The 19,335-nt window shown below is 50.4% G+C and overlaps 3 protein-coding genes across 3 annotated transcripts; 2 read left to right on the top strand and 1 right to left on the bottom strand.

Moving 5' to 3' along the window:
- Positions 1 to 728: 728 nt before the first annotated feature.
- Positions 729 to 5,137, bottom strand: CIMAP2 (ciliary microtubule associated protein 2; the record flags this gene model as incomplete). The annotated part of the gene is made up of 9 exons (XM_082053147.1): positions 729 to 831; positions 1,705 to 1,835; positions 3,156 to 3,284; positions 3,485 to 3,646; positions 3,945 to 4,079; positions 4,169 to 4,306; positions 4,468 to 4,584; positions 4,690 to 4,794; positions 5,126 to 5,137. 9 exons carry the CDS (start codon positions 5,135 to 5,137, stop codon positions 729 to 731), a joined length of 1,032 nt encoding a protein of 343 aa, XP_081909273.1.
- A 2,023-nt stretch (positions 5,138 to 7,160) lies between these two features.
- PARS2 (prolyl-tRNA synthetase 2, mitochondrial) lies at positions 7,161 to 8,703 on the top strand. The gene has a single exon (XM_082052809.1). The coding sequence runs from the start codon at positions 7,304 to 7,306 to the stop codon at positions 8,699 to 8,701; it is 1,398 nt and encodes a 465-aa protein (XP_081908935.1). The 5' UTR covers positions 7,161 to 7,303; the 3' UTR covers positions 8,702 to 8,703.
- A 1,385-nt stretch (positions 8,704 to 10,088) lies between these two features.
- Positions 10,089 to 17,797, top strand: TTC4 (tetratricopeptide repeat domain 4). Its single transcript, XM_082053557.1, has 10 exons — positions 10,089 to 10,227; positions 10,312 to 10,429; positions 10,552 to 10,713; positions 11,336 to 11,413; positions 12,179 to 12,303; positions 12,598 to 12,684; positions 13,586 to 13,800; positions 14,961 to 15,042; positions 16,128 to 16,210; positions 17,081 to 17,797. Exons 1-10 carry the CDS (start codon positions 10,108 to 10,110, stop codon positions 17,178 to 17,180), a joined length of 1,170 nt encoding a protein of 389 aa, XP_081909683.1. The 5' UTR covers positions 10,089 to 10,107; the 3' UTR covers positions 17,181 to 17,797.
- The last annotated feature ends 1,538 nt before the right edge of the window (positions 17,798 to 19,335 follow it).

The following is a 19,335-nucleotide window of genomic DNA, read 5'->3' on the forward strand; positions in this document are numbered from 1 at the left end:
CAGCTCAGGTGTTTCAGAGATCTTCCTCCTTTGCCTCTCTAGGACAAACAACAAGATTTATCTGAATTTCTGCAGTTCTACCTGTGTTCAATTATCTCCCCCACCAAAGGATAATTGCAGATTAGTTAGCATACATAATCAGCCACAATTAACATGTAATTACACTTAGATTTAATTATTCTGGTCTGGTCTAAACACTAGTAGGAGACTTCACAAAGGTTAATTCCAAGTGAACCGGTGTGTTTCCAGTACATTTTTAGGGCCATCCCTTGTTACCACTGACACAACTCTCTCTTCATTCCACTTTCCCCATTGCCTCTAGGTTTTAATATCCTACAAGACCAGGAACAATGACATTAAATTCTCCCTAATTCCCTCCAGCTGCTTATAGACATTGGCACTGTTGATGCAAGTGAAGCTGTTGTGTTAACAGGATGCGATTCAGACCCTTGCACCCAGCTAAAGATGGCACAGGACAGGTACATAGGCAGTTAACCAAGGTTTAACTTAATTATCTTTTTGTGAAGGCCAAGGTGGAAATAATTAATTCCTCAACAGAAAAGCCAGACTGCTGGTTGTCTAAAAGTGTTTTATTGCCACAGGACAAGACTTGAGTTGTTTCCCATCCCTTGAGTTGCATGGCAGCACGCTGTGAGTATTTTCATCTACCCCATCTCATCTGCTGGTATGTGGCATTTACTCACTGATTTGAGCTTTCCCACAACATCTTATGTTTGGAAAACAGTAGTGAGTTCTTCAGAGGTCTCTGGACATCGTGGAGCAGAAATCAAATCACTCCAGTTGGTTTTAGCAACAGGCTTGAGCCGCTCACTGTGGAAAGAGGATGCGATTCAGTGGGCTCAAATTATCGGCTGGTTTAATCTCAGTCTTACTGAGTACAGAGGTGAACAGAGCTCTTAAAAACCTGCCTATTCCCTAGAACACACAGCTATAGCCCAAAAAGTGATTTTGGAGCTAGTGTTGTTTGATCAGAGAGACACATTTGAATTCCAAGTCCTGCTCACTGTTCAGACTTTTTAAAATTCCTCCTGGAATTGCAAAATTACCAAAGGCAGGCAATACTGAAAGCTAGATTTCAAGATGCTTTCTCCATCATAGGGTATCTAACTTGTGGCTGCCCCACTGAAATTTGTTGAGTTGTATTCAGCCAAGCCCGGTTCCTAATTACTCTCTGGAGATCAAGACAGACCTTTGCAGAGCTGCCGACCCGCAGTGCCACAGCAGCACTTTGCTCATCTCGGCCACAAGCAAGGGTAAGAGCAGAGGGCTGTCCCCAGGCCTCTCATTAGCAGAGATCAAAACTGCTTCAAGGGGCTTTCACACCAGTGATTTCAAAGGCCTTTGTGGTGGAAGTGAGCCTTGTTATCTTCCTTCCTTGGATGGGTAAACCAAGGCACAGCCTGAGAAACAGGATTTTTGTTCAGGGCTGTTGCTGGCACTGGGAATGAGTGGAGACAGACAAGCTGCCCCCTCTAACTCAATGGAAACTATTTGCCTACACCTTCACTGCAGACAAATCACATTTTGCAAGATGCAGCAACCACTCAGTGCTTTGACCTCACAATCATCCCATCTCACATCAGCTGTGAGAGTAGCATGCAGAGTCTCCTCAGAGCTGCTATAGATGATTTTCCTGTAAGCCAGTGTAAAATCTCCTACACCCCGCTTCTCGGTCAGACTTACAGCAAGTATGCATCACGCTTCAAGTTGCTCAGGTACCTCTGTACATCATGCCGGTACAGGGACTGGTATCTCATATTCTGAGGATATTTTTCATGCTTGGTGATGTCGTAGCGACCAACACCCACACGGTTCTGGAAGGAGAATGTCTCATGTGCTTCCCCAACCAGAGGCAGCAGGAGGGACACAAAACCGGTGGTGCCTTCACATGGCCAGGCCTTCAGTTGCAAAACATACAATAATAGGTGGCATTCCTTAACCAAGCCAGGCCTATACGTCAGGGGAGGGAGGAGAAGAGACACTAATTGGTGTTAACCCAGCCACTTCCCTTCATTAGCAGTTCCTCTCATCACAGTGGTCTGTTAAGAAGTCAATTAGCTCTGTGGGCTTGAGCACGCTTGTCAGACGCCTACTGCTCATTGTAGTCAAGGGCTGCCGTGTCACAACCTCCCCACTGAAATCTAATCTGTCGAGTTCCCCCAGCAATTACGAACATGTCTTCATCCTTGACCTCTTTCAAGTTGCCTGTCCTGCACTCAGCTGGATCAAGGAGAGAAGCCACATGGAAGCCTGTTCCTCATCTCCAGCCAAGGCGAACTATTTCAGACTAAAGCTTTCCCTCCCTGCTTTGAGCCCTTTGGGCTTTGTTCTGGCTCTCCATGGGAAAGCTGCCAAGATGAATACGGCTCCAGGAACAGGTATTAAGGGAAAGGCTTCCACTAGCACTGGCTCTGCAACATGCTGCTGATGCTGCTAGAGGAAAAACCGGCTTTCAAGCAGCAAAATATGACTTTCTGTGAGGATACAAAGAGCTCCTGGCACCGAAAAGGACTCAGACCCAGCTGCCCTTGTTCATGAAGTGCATCTGCTTGCTTGCAGCTGTCGTGGAGCAGAACTAATGGGAAGAGCTGTCTGAGCATCCCCTGAAAAGGGCAAAGGCCCAAGGATGCAGCAGAGATAACATGGTTACTGCTGAGCTCACCCGCCTCTGGGCAGCGTGTGCTCAGCGGTGGGTGCCCAGTGTGCTGCTATATGCAGGGGGCACCTTCTCCTTCACCTGGCAGGACACTGGGCCTTAGTCACTGTTTATTCTTTAGAAACCTGTTCTGAGGAAGAGCGACAGCACCCAGAGAGAGACTCATTTCCTCTCTAAAGTATAAGCGTGTGGCCAAGTCACCCAAGTTTCCTTGATAATGGGGAGAGAAAAGCACCTCCTGAGCTCAAGCCTGCCTTCTATCGCAGATGGCCACCTGATGTGGGACTTCTGCTGGGGTGCTGCTCCCCTTCAGAGGACACACCTAACCTTCAGCTGGTGAGGAGTGCCCACCCTTCCTTCGGCTCAGACTTTCGTCCTCTGCTGGACGTGCTGGTCATGGATTGGGGATGGTGATGGAGGAAGCTCAGAGTCTAACCATCCCTGCGTCTCTCTCTCACTGCCTTGTCTGTTCACTCACCTCGTTCCCAGTAAAGAGGCGGTAGGACTTTCTGTCAAACCTCTTGGCAGACGTCCAGAATGGAGGTTGGTTGGAGTACACCAATCCCTCAACGGGCTTTGGGTCATATGTGCCCGGCCCCACTGCATACTGAGCAGAAAGAAACCTGTTATGCTTCAGTTTGCTTGTAAAAAGAGGTGCACGAAGTCGAAGAGCTGCCCATCCATCCATCCAACCACCCACCCATCCATCCACCCAGGGCCTAACGCATCCCCACCGCAGGCACCCGCTGCACTGCTGGGGATGCTGGTGACACCCTGTCCATGTGATATGTCCATGTCCCCCCTGACCGTCTCCTTTGGGCACTGGCTGAGCGTGGCCCAGAAGATCCTCTCCGTGGGGCAGCCCGGGTTCCTCGGCATGGTGCTGAAGCACCCTTTCTTCTTGTTCTCGCTCAACATCAGCTCGTCCAAGAAACTCCTGACAGTGCTGGTGCTCGGCTTGGTGCGTCTCTGCCAGGACAAGGGAATGGTGCAAGAGGCTAAGCTGCTGGTGGTCTCTGGGGGCACACCATCCATTAACCTGATCTGGGTGGAGATGTCCCTGCTCATTGCAGGGTGGTTGGACGAAGTGACCTTCAAAGGTCCCTTCCAACCCAAACTCTTTTATGACTCTGTGATCCATCCCTGGATTCAAAGGAAGTCAAAGCGCAAAATTCAAGTGGGACAGATGCATCCTTCTCACAGTGTGTTGGCAATGCCACAACTCCCTGAGAAACCCCATCCAGTGCATGATCCCAGGGCAACACACCTCCAAGGCATGATGTCCCCCACCAGCGGGCTTTCTCCTGTCCCCTGAGAAGGTCTGGCTGGGGCTGTGCACCCGCTGCAGCCCCACATCGATGCTGCTCTTCAGGTGGTAGGTGCCAGGTCCTGGGCCGCTGCCCTGAGGGATGGAGAAAGGTGACAGGGCCCACTGAGTGTGGGACAGGGCCACCCCACCAGTGTGTCCCCAGGGAGAGGGGCAGGACTTGCCATGGCTGCTGGCAGGACACACTTCGCTGTCCCACTGTCCATCAACCCTCGTGTGCCGGCCGAGCGCTTGTCCCTCTCGTCGAGGCGGGTGTAGGGGTTCCCACCAGGGCCATACGTGCCGGGGCCAGGGACACAGTCCTGCAGGAGGGGTGGGTGACTGGGAACAGTCCCCAGCCCAGCAGGAGCAGATGGCACCCATGGTAGCTCCTAACCCTTGCAAAGGGCTTGTTCTCTGGAGGAACCAGCCCAGAGCCAGGGGCACCATTCCCCAGCACCTCCCGTGTCAGGGTGTGGCTTACCCTGTGGCTGTCCCTGAACCGCCGCTCCCTCGTGTCACAAATTCCCCGGAGGCTGCAGGGACGTGTCTCCTGCAGAAAGTCCCTGATGTTGTACTTTCCTGGGCCCAGCCTTTCCTGCTGCAGGAGGAGAATAAGAACAGAGCTGGGTATCACTGCCTGTGCTGCCTGCACCGCTCACCCCCAGAAAATGTGCACAGAGGGCAGGTGAAACCCAGCTCTTACCCAGCGTTTGCGGCTCTTCATTATCTCCTTGAACTGGAAATGGGGCAGCTGATTAAGCCTGGAGGCCATCTCTGCTCTGGCCCAGCCAGAGGCTGGTGCTTTCCCCTGCAAGGCAAAACCCGAGCCCAAAGCTGAGCCCAGGCTCGGGCAGCTGTGTCTCCACAGCCGGGTGAAGAAGGGTGATGGACAAGGGGATCTGGTGCTCCACATCCCACTCCATGCTCTGTGTTTTCTGGGCACTGGGAAGGCACCAGCGAGCTCTGGTACGAGCAAAACACATCCCACAGCTCCCACCCAGGGTGCTCCCAGCCTGAGCTGGGTGTCCCATACCATCCTGTGCAGAAAGAAGCTACTTTCCAGTGGGCACAGATGATCTGGGAGGTGAGGGGAGCTACACTGTCCAGCTCTCCCCATGCATCCCAGCTGGTGGCCTCACCTGGCTGCCCATGTCCCTGAGGAGCCCCTGCAGCCCCACGCTGAGACCTCTGGTCCCCAAGGGCTGCAGGGATGGTGGCAGCCCTTGCCGTGGCAGCTGTCACCGTGGCACCCGGCATCCCTGTTCCCCAGGGAACATCCACTCCCAGGAACGGACAGGGCCAGGGTCAAGGCAGAGATCTTGATTGCAATGGAGGTTCCCAGTCTGGCTAATGCAACATATTCAGGTCTTGATCCAACCATTTACTAAGCTTTCATAGGGACAAATTATCTCAAATCTGCAAAAAAAGTGTAAAGCAACTGCCCAACCTGCCAATCACACTTTGGGAAACAAAATGCAGCTTTTAGTGCTTGTGTGCTCTGTGGTACCATATTTCCTGCATCGGCAACATCACTGGAGAGAATGAAAGTATTTGTGAAAGTCAGCCAGGTTTGAGAGTCAGAGCTGTGGGCTCGCGAACCCTACAAGCTGTATAAGAGCATGCCCAGGGTCCATCAGGACATGTCACCTCTCTGTGCTGAGACCCCAAGCCGAAACTGCAAATCCTCTGCAGGATGGAGTGAGGTTCAGCCGATTAATGACTTGGCCTCCCATCTGCCCTGACTTCTCTTCCCTAGCTCTGGTCTTGTGCTGCTGGAAAGAAAATAAATGTTTTCCACCATCCCAATGGGGATCCAGGACTGTAGCTTCTCTATAACAGACCCTTTTAATTGCTTTGGCAAGGGTATAACCCAGCGCTGCTGTGCCAGGGACTGATTTGGGCCCTTTGTTCACCTTCCCCCGTCCTCAGTGCTTTTCCTCCTGGGGCGATGAGGGGAATCCCAGACAGAGCTGATACCCGCAACCCTGCCACACACAGAACAGACACATTTGGCCCAAATGGCAAAAATCAGCCCCTGGCAAGGCAGTGGGCAACCAGATCAGTGAGAGGCTGGAGGGACAGCCGGACCTTTATTAGATTCCTCCAGCACAGCTGGAAAAAATAAGGAGCACAGACAGGGTTTCAGGCACAAAACCCCTGAGCTCAGCCCCGCATTCAGTCCTATCTGCTGATTTAATAAGAGATATCACCTTTCCCCACAGACCGCATGTCTTGTACAACTTTAAACCCTCCTGGTTAAAACACCGTCCCAGCAAATGAATCCAAGATGTTTTTGTCCCTTTGATCAGCATAGCAGGCAATAAGTCACTGATGGAAACATGCTTGGCTTCTGCGGCTCGAAAAGGCAACTGAAATAGTGAAAAACAACCCTCCAGTCCTGAAATGACAGGTGAAAATCTTCCATTTTCTGGACAAAAAGGAGATGGCCAAAGGGATATGCAATATGGCATGGGGTGTCCTGTGGGACCCACATACTGCACCCAGGGACCTGTCCTGCTCCTCCAGCCTCTGAGGCAGCCACGGCGCTTCTCCCAGGCAGCTTTTGCATTTCTTGTTTAATTGTGGTGAGAAATCATGTGGGGAGAAGTAATTGCCTGACAAAACCATGAAAGGCCAGTCTGGGAGTGAAGTTGCTACCTGGCAGCCAGGAAATTTGGGCCAGATCTTGGCTCTGATGCTGTAATGCTGAGGGAGTGCCCCGGGACGTTGAGTCACCCTCGACTATTTAACCATTTTAATGCACCCAAGTCACTCAGGAGCATGAAAAATGTGCCCTTTTAATCCCTTGATTTTGCCCATTCCCAGCTCCTTGTAAACAGGAGTGTACATTAGTATTTTGCGTTATACAAGAATCACAAAGATTTCTTCCAATCCCACTTTTAAATAAAATAAGGGCTCATTCACTCCCGAGGGAGCACCGTGCGACCACGAAGATGCTACGACCCGACGCTGGGTGGGACATCGCGAATGTCCCCGCACTCTCCCGTGTGTCACCCCAAAGCAGACACACCGCGCTCCCGCCCGCCCGGCAGGTGGCGCCCCGCCGCCATAGCGGCAGAAGCATAGAGTCCTGATCCTCTCCGCCTCCACGTGATAGAGGATTGTGGTTCCTATTGGTTGTGTCCGCGGGGGGGTGGGCGTGGTTCTGTCCATAACCCGGAAGGGGTGCCTGCGGGTACACACGTGTTTTTGCGCACCTGTATCGGTACCGCCCGCTTCCCGCCCCGGGCAGTCCCTGCACTGCAGTCAGCGCTCCCCGCTGCCGCCCCCGCAGGCCCCGGGTCCCCGGCCCCGCCATGGAGGCCTTGCTGAGAAGATGGCGGCTCCCGGTGCTGCGCGGCCGCAGGTCCCGGCACGGAGCCCCGGGCAGGGCGAAGCGGCTGCTGCTCTCGCAGCTTTTCCAGCCCTTCAACCTGCAGGCGGGTGGGGAGGTGGGGTGCGACGGCCGGGCCGGGGAGCTCAGCTGCCGGAGCCAGAAGCTGATGCTGCAAGCGGGGCTCATCCACCCCGCCAGCCCCGGCTGCTACCACTACCTGCCCCCCACCGTCCGTGCCATGGAGAAGCTCATCCGGGTGATGGACGAGGAGATGCAGGCTGTGGGGGGGCAGAAGGTGAACATGCCCAGCCTGAGCTCGGCAGAGCTGTGGCATGCCAGTGGCCGCTGGAACAAGATGGGGACGGAGCTTTTCCGGCTGGAGGACCGGCACGGCAAGGGATACTGCCTGGGCCCTACGCATGAGGAGGCAGTGACGGAGCTGGTGGCTGCTCACAGCAACCTGTCCTACAAGCAGCTCCCGTTGCGCCTCTACCAGATAACCAGGAAGTTTCGGGATGAGCCCAAGCCCCGCTTTGGCTTGCTGCGCAGCCGGGAGTTCTACATGAAGGACATGTACACCTTTGACACCTCCGAAGAGGCGGCTCGGCTGACCTACAAGCTGGTGTGCGACGCCTACTGCAGCCTCTTCGACCGCCTGGGCCTTCCCTTTGTCAAAGTGCAGGCGGCCACGGGCAACATTGGTGGCACCATGTCCCATGAGTTCCAGCTCCCGGCAGACATTGGCGAGGACAGGCTGGTGCTGTGCCCTGATGGACATTTTGCGGCCAACGTGGAAACGCTAAATGGGGAACAAACATTGTGCCCCACGTGTGGGGAAAAACTCATCCAGACCAGAGGGATTGAAGTGGGGCACACATTTTATCTGGGCACCAAGTACTCCTCTATCTCCAATGCTGTCTTCTGCTCCCCTGAAAACAAACCCCAGCTGGCAGAAATGGGTTGCTATGGCCTGGGTGTCACTCGCATCCTTGCAGCCTCCATTGAGGTGCTCTCTACAGAGGACAACATCCGCTGGCCCAGCCTCATCACACCCTACCAGCTCTGCTTCATCCCACCAAAGAGAGGCAGCAAGGAGGAGGAGGAGGGAGCTGCGCTGCTGGACAGGTTGTACAATGACCTTGCTGAAGTGCTGCCACACCTCGCGGGTGACTCGGTGCTGGATGACAGGACACAGCTGACCATCGGCAAAAGGCTAAAGGACGCCAACAAGCTGGGTTACCCCTACGTGATCGTAGCTGGGAAGAGGGTTTGTGAGGACCCCTCGGTCTTTGAGGTCTGGAATCAGAATGCTGGTGAGGTTCTATTCCTCACCAAGGAAGGTGTTATTGAGTTACTGAGTAAAGCACAAGTCCCTTAAACTCTGAATCCCTTGTGTTTGCTGCACTTTCTTCAGAACATCCTTTTCAAGGATGGGCAGGTTGCGAGCAACAGCTCTGGGTGAGCGGAGCCTCATCCAGCTCACATCAGAGCCAGCTGTGGTGTCTTGCAACTGTGCTGGGAGTGAGCTGGGGTTGGCTCACATTCCCCATGGGGCTGGGGGACATTTCTCCCTCTGTGAGCTGTTTTTGCCAGCACATGTAGCCTCATGCAGCTGTGGGAGCATTGGCAAGGTCAGCCCCTCACTGCCTATCCATGGCAGATGGCTGGTGACCGTTGTGTTGGGTGCACACAACATCTGAGGCTGCAGGAGGAGGGATGGGAGGGTTTCCCTCACCCTTTTCAGGTGCTAAGTTCTCAGCATGAGGAATTTTAAGAAGGAGAGGAAGGAAGATGCCTTTCTTCCATCTGTGTCTTGTTTTTACAGACACCTGGGTTCCATGAAAATAAATCTGGATGCAGTTTTAATTAAAGCAAAATGCTGAAGTCCAGGAATTACGGTGAAGAAGGGTGTTGGACATCCGCACCCTGGTTGTGCAGGTCAGTCCAGCTGGTGAGATGCCTGGATCTGCCAGGCTTGGGTGGTGACAGTGTGGTGTCAGGAACGCAGCCTCAGAGTTGTAGAACATCTTTGCAAAAAAACCCCGAACACTGAAATGTGAAGTCTGGGGACCTGCAAAGCCTGAGGGTGAAAAATGTTGAGGCCATGTTGTTGCTTTTAGGCTGTAGTAACCCTGTCCCCCAGGGTGATGACATCCTACTTGGATGTGCCTGTGGCAGTGTGGGGCTGTCTATGCTGGTGTTCCCCTGAGGAACAGATCATCACCATTCCAGCAGCACCAAGTGGTGCCATGACCTCGTGGGCCCTTCTGTGACTTTGCTGTCCCACCCTGGACAGGGAGCTCTTCTGAGAGAGTCACCTTGTGCTGCAGCTTCTGGGTCTGAGATTTGGGTATCATGAACAAGGATGGGGCTGCTGTCATGTCGGGCTGTGTGGTGGCCCCATGTGCTCCTGGACCTGAGGAGGTCACCTGGTCCTTCTCCTCCCTGTCCCGAGCAGGACCAGCTTCACCTGCCATCCCCATGGGAGATGCCAGCTAAATCGGCTGCTGAAAGGCGGCCTGAGGCTGGGGGGCCGGGAGGAGCGGGAGGGGGCTGGTGGGATGGGGCGAGAGAGGCTTGGTCGGGAGGACCCGGGAGCCGTCGGAAGGAACGGACAGAGAGGTAGGTAGAAGCGGGGGACGGTCGGGAGGAGCTGGGTAGCGGACGGGGCGGTGGGAGGAGCCGGGGGCGGTTGGGAGGAGCGGGGGGCCGTCGGAAGGAACCGACGGGGCGGTCGGAAGGAGCGGGGAAGGTCGGTAGCAGCGGGGGCGGTCGAGAGGAGCCATGATGGGGCGGTCGGAAGGAGCGGGGCGGAGCAGCAGCACCAGCAGCATGGCGGCGGCCGGGCCGGACGGGGGTTCTGCGCGTTACCGGGGCGCTCTGCACCCCGACACCTGGGAGCAGGTGAGGCGGCGGGGCCGGGGTGGGTACGGGGAGCCGGTGCGGGATCTCGGGCCGGGCTGAGGGCCGGTGTGTGTGTCCCCGCAGGAGCTTGAGGCCATCCCCATGTTCATGAAGCGCTGCCCGGCGGAGATCGACGCGGCGCGGCAGCCCGAGCTGGCCTGTCTGCAGTCGCTGCTCTTCGACGAGGAGCGGGGCCCCGCAGGTGGGCGGCCGGGGCCGGGAGGGTCCTGCCGGTCTGTCCCCGCGGGTCTGGCCGGGGGAGGGGGCTCAGGGAGCTGTCCCTCCCCCCCGCTCAGGCTCTGTCCCCCCTTCTCTTCCCTGCAGAGCTGGCCAGGATGTACAAAAACGAGGGGAACGAGTATTTCAGGGAGAAGGACTATGGAAAAGCAGTCATCGCCTACAGCGAGGGGCTGAAGAAGGGGTGCGAGGATGTGGAGCTGAACGCCATGCTGCACACAAACCGGGGGGCTGCACAGTTCCACCTGGGTGAGGATACGGGTCAGAGGGTCCAGAGTGACCTGAGCTGGGTGAAGATGTCCCTGCTCATGGCAGTGGGGTTGGACTAGATGAGCTTTGAAGGTCCTTTCCAACCCAACCCAGTCTATGATCCTTATGGTCCCTTCCATCCTGGTGTTCTGTGTTTGTATGATCCTGCCCCAGCTCTTACCTGTCTGATGGATTCCTATCCTTTCACCTCTTGCTCTCAGTTTGCTCTTTCTTCCTCCACTTGCCTCACAGAAACGGCAAATTACAGAGTCTCCACATGAGCTGTTTTGTCGCCTTTGGATCTGGTTGGATTTTAAATGTAAATGAAAAGCTCTGAGCAGTGTTGCTGAAAATGAAAACTGACCAGACTCTTCAGTGGTGCCAAATGACAGGATGAGTGGCAACTGGCACAGACTGAAACACAGGAGGGTCCATCTGAAAATGAGGACAAACTTCTTCACTTTGAGGGTGCCAGAGTCTGGAACAGGCTGCCAGAGAGGTTGTGGAGTCTCCTTCTCTGGAGACATTCAAAACCCTCCTGGATGTAATCCTGTGCGATCTGCTCTGGTGACCCTGCTCCAGAGGTCCCTTCCTACCCCAACCGTTCTGTGATTCTTTGTAGGTAACTATCGTTCTGCTCTCAACGATGCCATCCAAGCCAAAAAGCTCAAGCCCACCCATCTCAAAGCCATCATAAGAGGTAAGAGTTAAAGCACGTGGAAGGAACATGTTCCAAAACAGCTTTTACTGTTACAAGCACTGAAACACTGTTGTGGGATGTCGCTTTGTTTCACTGCATGTTTCTATGTGTTTAATAACAGTGTTTATAAACCTTAAATTACTGTGGGTGTGCATTCATACTTTGCTTCAGGACATCATTCATTTCAGAAAATTTAAACAGTTACTGTAACAGATCTCTTGTTTTGTTGTTGCTGTTTCTCCTCAAAAGAGAACTCTGCGTTTGCTTTGTTTTTTTCAGTAAAAACACTCTATTTTTTGCTCTTCAGATTCTATACCTGCCAAAGCAGCATTGGACGTGTTTCTTTAGAGCACAGCATGACTTTTGCTGTTTTCCACAATAGTAGTTTTTGGTTTGTTTCATTTTGTTTTCCCCAGCCTTTCTCACTCCATGGAAACAGCCACTTTATTTTTCCTTATGAGACAAATACTGATACATTATACTTAATGATAAAATTTTGCTTGTAAGGAACACTTCTAGCATCGTTCTGCTGAGTTCTGTGACTAGCTGAGCAAATTATGTAAGAACTACTGAAATATTTTAGATTTTCTTCTCAGCTGACCTGCTGGAAGTTGACGATTGAACATGACCCCGCAAAACAACAGTGTGTGCTGCTTCGTGAGCCTCTTGAAAACACCGGACTAATGCCGTGTTTATAACCATCGCTTTTTGTAGTAGTTGCACACTGACTCCAATACTAGAAACTTAAAATCATAATCCTTCCAGGAGCTCTCTGTCACATGGAGCTGAAGAATTTCTCAGAAGCAATAGTATGGTGTGAGGAGGGCTTGCGAATAGATGCAAAAGAGAAAAGGCTTGTGGAAATGAGAGCTAAAGCTGACAAATTAAAGGTAAGTATTAAGGCAGTCTGGCATCTACAGTGCTTGTTGCCTACCTTGTGTCAAGAAACACTTTGGGATCTTTGGTTGAAGAGTGCTCTGCACAAGTTTCTGTGTAGTTTAATATCCCCAAAAAGAACGGAGTGGTGGTTCCGTGTAGTGTGTGTTATTGGGATGCGTGGGAAAAGAGCTGGAGGGAACCCTTCTGGGGATCTGATCTGATTTTTCCACTTATTGAAAGGGCAGAGTAGTGATAGGCATTGACTTGCCATGTGTAACCACAGTGCAACCTTTTCTTATGTGTAGCGAGCTGAGGAGCGGGATGCAAGGAAAGCAAAAGTGATGGAGAAGAAAGAGCAGCGTCAGAAGGAAATTTTACTTGCAGCAATAAAGGTGGGTTGGTGAGGGGGTTTGGTTTGGTTTTGCTGGGGTTTTTAAGAGCTCCCATGTTTGTCTTTAAGAGGTTGTTCCTGTACACAGTCTTTTGAGGGCCAGAGCCAAAAAACTGAGTTAAAACCATGATTCTCTTTATCTGTGTGGCTCTAGCCCCAGCTCCCAGGTTTCCGTATTTCAGCTGACAACTAATGCAAGATACAAACTCAGTGTCAGGAGATGAACTGAGCACCCAGAGAGTGCTCTGGCTGCTGGGCTGTTGTGTCACACTGCCCAGTGAACCTTGCTTGCTTTAGTGCCAATCAGCATTATTCAGAGGAAGGATAGCAAATAACCACCCAGAAGGGTGGAGGAGAGAATCAATCCTGGATCCCCTCCTTCCTCAGCAAATGTTTGGCCTATGTTAAAATATTTTAGACTGTTACATAAAATCTAATCTCCTCTTCTGCAGTTTTCTTTTTAAAGAAAACAGTGGGTTTCCTCCAGTTCTCTGGATGTTCTCAGGAGCTGGTGCAGGTAGTTGTACCCTGACGTTACACCTGCTGTGTCCCAAGGAACAAGGGTTTCAGATGTGTCCCTCTCCACACATTTTCTCAGGCTCTTCTCTCAGCATGTGGGCCCCTCCAGATTCCCACCTCTTCTTATCTGTTTTATAAGGAATCTGAGTGTCTGACTGAGGTTCTGGATTCTACTATGAAGACTAGTCACCTGAGTCTGATAGCTGTAGGAAGGCTTTTGATGACTTGTTAAGAGCTCACTCATTAATAATGACACAATTTGTCCTTTTACGGATTGCTAATTTTTTGCTCTTATTTCCCCCACCATTTCTATTTGGGGTTTGGTTGGTTTTTGGTTTGTTTTCTTTTTTTCTTTTTTTTTTCCCTTCCTCCCTCCCCTCTAGGAAAGAAATATCAAGCTGGTTCATGAGCCTTCAAATGAAGAAGAGGAAATATCAGATGGACTGGCTGAGATATCCTTAGATGGGTTCCACTCCGACAATGCCACGGGGGCAAAGGTACACTTAGATGCTGATGGCAACCTGAACTGGCCTGTCCTCTTTCTGTACCCTGAGCACGAGCAAACAGACTTTATCACGGCTTTTCATGAGCAATCCAGGTAAATGCACAGTCAGCAGTGTTCCTGCATAAAGGAGTCGTTTAAGTAGATGAGAACAGACAGCAACTGTGAATAAAGAAGTTCTAGAGGTTTAATCTGCTTTTGAGCAGGAGGTTGCACTAAATGACCTCCTGAGGTCCTTTACAACCTGAATTATTCTGTGATTTACAAATGACTCTTTAAAATACAGGGGCCATAATCTCAGTGTTGCGTAAATTTATAGCACAGAGACATGTGCCAGATTTAGCCAGTGTGATCAAAGGGGCTCGCGGTGTCGGCTTAGACCAGTGGCCAGTGACACCAGTGACCCATCCGCATGCATGGACTTCAGAGGTTCATTAAGGTGCTATTTCAAAGCTCTCCAAATACGGGGTCTCAGAAAGAGAATTAAACTTAAAAACTCTAAAAAGCTTCCAGAAGGGACCTCATCACCACCAGTGACCCCATAGTTTTCCTTAGGGCTTGCAGCGGGCTGACCGAAGTGCTGCAGACCTTTTGGAGTGTAAGAAAGTGACTGGCAAGGTGGGAATTCCACTTTTCTTAGTGTTAACGTCAGTTTGTGATCTTACATTATCAGGCAAACTTGGAATTTGTAACTTTTTTGCATGTGTGTGTGTGGAGATGCATTTTCCTCAGATCTACTAAGTTCAGGTCTTAAAAGTACAGTGCAAGCAGCTTAGTAAAGTTGTGGTTCTTCTATGGTAGTGTTCACTGTGCCTTTTCATGAACAAAGGAAGAAATAACGGGTTTTTAGAACAAACTGGCCACCAGCACTCCTGAAGTACCAAAATAAACAAGCCTCTGACCGACAAGCACATTCTGAGCATTCTGATCTGATGAAGCGTGGTGCTGCTGGGGCCATGTAGAAGGAAAATCAATTTTAGACAAATTGCAGGGTGTTTATTTTGACATCTTTTTCAGTGTGAAAATGAAAAGTTACAAATAATCTGCAGTTGCACTGCTGAAGTTTGAAACCAATAGCATGGGTTACAACAGGGCCTTGGTCTCAGTAGGAACACAAGGAGTCTGAAGGGAAGAAACTATTAGTGATCTAAACTTGCTTTCAAGTCTGTTGTCTAATTTCCTAATGTACTTTTGCCATCGTTCAAATGAAACTCTGAACACTTTGTCTAAGCTAACCGAGTGTATTTTGGCTTTAGGTTTATTGATCATTTAATGGTGATGTTTGCTGAGTTACCTCCTTGGGATTTAGAAAGAAAATACCTTCCCAGCAGTCTTGAGGTGAGAAGTTTTACTTTCCTTCCATTTTCAGGATTGTTGTGTTGCTTTTTTTTTTTTTTCCTGGAGTGAGATTGGGCAGCTTTGAATGTATAAAAGCAATGGCATCATTACCTCTTTACCGGGCACAGATGTGAAATAACAATCTGGAGAGCTACATTCACTTATAAACTCAGACATTTTCCAGATGTGCTGATGTGGATACAGAATTCATTAATGAAAATGAAAGTTGTTTTGTCTTTTGCTTACGTTGTATTTGATAGAAGGTGTTTATAGATATTGCTTAGATTCCCATCTTTGTAGTGATGATTAAGATTTAGACCACTGAGCTGGTAGGCTGCCTGGCTTTTTAACTGCATTGCTGTGAAATTGCTCAGTACAAATGAGAAAATATTATTTAAAAAACAGGTTGTTTTCAGAACTGACTGGAGATATTTAAACGCTGAATCACATCATGACAATATTTGTCTATTAAGATTTTAGCAAAGGTAGGATATGAGTAGGTTGTGGTTGCTGCAGGTTTGGATAATTTTTCAGATATTGTACATAGAAGGGTACAGATGTTTATTTTTCATTTTCTGTTTCAGTGTCACATGTGCCAGACAGATCCAAAAGGACAGTGGCTGTATACTTTGCCACATTAAAAACTGGGATTATAGTTCTGTGTGTACATACAGTGTAAGGCACAGTTGCTGGATTCAAATCTCTTAAATTTGCTCTATTTTGTTCAAATATCTTTAAACCTACTCAGCTTAGCTCGTACCATTGCTGTGTTTCACCTGTTAAAAAGCAGCCTGAAGATTTGGGTTGCTTCTGTGTAAAGCACAGGACCAGGCAGTGTGTTTTGCCTTCCTGCTGCCACTGCCGTAAGAAGCTGAGCTGGTTTATACGGGGCAGACTGGGAATTCACACAAACCAGCTTCTGTGTTGCTGAAGTTCGCATCCGCCACGGTCAATGCAACCTACAGCAGTTCTCTTAATGCTAAACCTCTGGTCAATAGTTGGTGTGCAGTTACTAGACTTTCAACAGCTTGGTAGTTTGGCTTCATGTATCTTTAGTATTTAATAACCCTTCCAAATTTTTTCAGCTCTATTTTGAAGATGAAGAAAGAGCAGAAATGTATGAGCTGAACCCAGAACACACGTTGCTGCAAGTGCTGCAGCACCAAAGGTGAGGCTGTACCTGTTCATGTCCAGAGAGAGCACAAAGGCAAACAGCACACGTTTTGAGCTTTAAGTGCAGTTTGTTCCCTAATTTAATCATCCTAATTCTTGGCATCTCTAAGTGGGGAAGGCATGAAGCAGTGGGACTGCGTGGATTTTGTCCCTGGCTTTAGCAACTTAGATTTTATTTCCCGCCCCGCCCCCCCCCCCCCCCCAATTAATTAATGACTCTTTCCAGGACTGGATGGAGTTGAGAAGGGGAGTTGGGCTACACACAAGCAGCAGCACAAAAGGGCCGTTTCAGATTCCATCTACACAGTTCTACTTTAAATGAAAATTAAAAAAAAAAGGCAGCAGCATGTGAAGAGCATGTTGAAGGTTAACAATGCTCTCACTGTTAATAATGCAGTGCAAGCAGCCCCCAACACAGCACGCAGCACAACTTTGCTCAGATTTAAAGTGTTGCACAGTTATTTAGAGAGAAGAATTTGCTGTTTGTGAAGCCAGAAAGCGATTGTAAAGCCTGTGCTATTAACTTGCACCATGTTGTAGCTAGCTGGAGAACACAGAGCTCTGGGTCTGCCGCTGTGGGTTCTGAACTGTCCGTCCATAAAACAGCAGCGTGCGTAAGGGCACTTGCAAAAGAAACCTCCTTCCAGAGGCAAAATAACAGCCGTTTTAATTAGAAGTAGCTGTTGGGGGAAGACTTGTTTCATAACATGTTCCTCCTGGCTGTGAAAGGCTCTGCTGATAACCAAAAAAGCTTGTTATCAGCCCTGGGGAGGTTGGGTTTTATTGAGCTGGGTGGTAGCTGTTCACTTTGTGTGACGCTTGGCCAGCTACAAGGAAGCCAAAGGACGCCTTTTAATCTTTGCAGGTATTTTGTAAAGGCTGGGACTCCAACAGTTTTGGCATTTGTGAAGGGTTCTCCTTTCTCTAAGAAGTACTTCTCTGGCAAGAAGGTGCATCGACTCTAATGAGCAAAAACAAAACGAGGAATCCTGTGTGAGAGGCTGCTGTTTGTCGTCCTGGCTACAGGCTGCAAACTTCTGCTTGAACAAAAACACCTTGCACGCTTCAGGGGAGAAATAATCTTGGCGCACAGGGAAACTTCCAGGAAAGCAGCACAGGAGAATGAAGGGCTTACAAGAGGGGATTATTTGTCTAAAAAGACATCCAGCTGGCTTGCAGAAGGTCTCCTCTATGACAGGCTGAGTATGGTTTTGAAATAAACCTGATCAGTGCCAAGCACTGGCTGCAGTTTGAAGCACCAGCAGCTGGGAATGTACTTACTTACCTGTAAAAAATCACCATTTTCCTCGGAGGTGGGCTGTAGCTGCTGGGATTTAACAGCTGTCTGGAGATACCTGCCCACTGCAATGGGATGGATGGAGTCAAATTCCCGTCTGGGATTAAGCAGCCACTGTTTGTTTTCACCCCTTGGCTCTGCTGCTGGCCAGAGTAAAGCTGAACTCTTTGTTCAGAGAGGTGTGTTTTACTGACCCTTTGCCTTGCTGATTGTCCCATAGAACCTGGAAATAAGTCCATTTTGAGTGAACTGATTTGTGCCTAATAAATCAGGCAAAAATGGTTATCACCTCATGAAATACTACAAGAGAATGACAAAACAGGAGTTCTTTACTCCAAGATAACCACCTTATCCATTACACTAACTGGTAAAGCTAACATACAGGGTCTTCCATGGTTCTGTATGAGCCTTCGGCATTTAACTAAAAGTAATTCTAAATCTCTCATTTCTCTCTCTGCTGCAGTCTCTGCGACTGCAGAAATACACTGCCCTTTTAGACACAGGTAGTGCAGGGAGCATTAAAAAGCTGTTCAGCTGTTTTCCCAAATGCATGTAAACCACCAGATGTTTCACAGCGGTGCAGCTCACCCTCGTGTCCCCAGGTCACTCCTACTGTGTCACTCTGCAGCCCCAGGGACAGAGCCAGGCCTGGGCAAGGGCTGACCGTGACCCCACAGCAGGATAAAGCACAATATTTAAGGAGATGGAGAGGTCAGTTAAAGTTTAATGTTCAGGCCAATACATCATCCCCTGCACTCAGTCAAGCAGCAGTGATTTCTACCGATAAAGCAGAAAGGATGGCTCGCATCCCAGTGATAAAAGGCAGGATTGCTCAGAGTTTCAGAAGATATGAGGGCTCTGTAAAAAATGGAGGGGTTTGTGCCATGTTGAGCTTGAGATGGCTTTATCTGGTGGCCTTAGCACAGCAGGGGAGATCGGGACAGCACTGTGCCAGGCCTTGCACGATGTTTATCATCAGAGATATGGCAGAGATTAGGAGTTTATGGATGCAGCTGGGACGAGGGGTGGGAGCTGCTGGCTGAGGAGAGGAGCAGGCAGCTCCTTCAGTTTATAAACCTTTCAAAAACCTCCATGCCATCAGCAAAGCTCTGGCCGTGTGACCCAGGAAAGGCCAGGAGGTGGCTCAGCCAGCCTGTGGCTGAGGACAGACACCCTCTGGGGTGTGACAGGTGAGTGGCACTTCCGGTATCACCCATGCTACATTTTGGTGGCTTTCCTGGAGCATCTTGGGGAGAAGCAGGTTGGCAGCAAGGTCTTTGAAATGGTCCTAAGCTCATCTGCTGCTGTGAATATCTGTGAAACAGCTCCATCAAAGCAGCTGGGGGGGAAACACCGCTGGAGGCACTCAGCTCGTTAGTGCTTAGAGAAATTAAGATGGCATCAAAGCCTTTGAGGCCCTGGACTTTGGCATCTGCTGCAACCACTCTGTATCCTCGGCAGCATTGCTCAGACTTGAGGAAACAGGGTTTGAATTTGTCTTTTTCTTGTTTTTTTCAGTGCCCCTGGGGCAGTTTGGGCTTTCTAGTTTAAGGTGTTGCTGCAGCCCATGCTGCCCCTGCTGTGGTGGCAACACCTCCAGGCAGTCCCCCAAAGCCGCTTGCAAGGAGCACTGGCTGACACCCCCCTTTCTGCTCACAGTCCTGCCTCAGAGGAGCCCACCCCACACTCACCAGCCACACAGCGAACCCCCAGAGCAGAGACTTGGAGCAGATACAGGTATTTTTCCTTTAATGCACTTCCATTGCTGCTTCTTCTGCAGCCCCATGGGTGGAATTTCAGCCCTGGGTGGGGAGTGGGGGCTG

The sequence above is a fragment of the Streptopelia decaocto genome (genome assembly GCF_964273445.1).
Source record: "Streptopelia decaocto genome assembly, chromosome: 5".
Taxonomy (NCBI): Eukaryota; Metazoa; Chordata; class Aves; order Columbiformes; family Columbidae; genus Streptopelia; species Streptopelia decaocto.

Coding starts and splice junctions, on each gene's coding strand:
- PARS2 (XM_082052809.1), top strand. CDS start 7,304: ATGGAGGCCTTGCTGAGAAGATGGCGGCTCCCGGTGCTGCGCGGCCGC.
- TTC4 (XM_082053557.1), top strand. CDS start 10,108: ATGATGGGGCGGTCGGAAGGAGCGGGGCGGAGCAGCAGCACCAGCAGC. Junction 12,304..12,597: donor CTAAAGCTGACAAATTAAAG/GTAAGTATTAAG, acceptor TCTTATGTGTAG/CGAGCTGAGGAGCGGGATGC. Junction 13,801..14,960: donor GCTTTTCATGAGCAATCCAG/GTAAATGCACAG, acceptor TTTTGGCTTTAG/GTTTATTGATCATTTAATGG.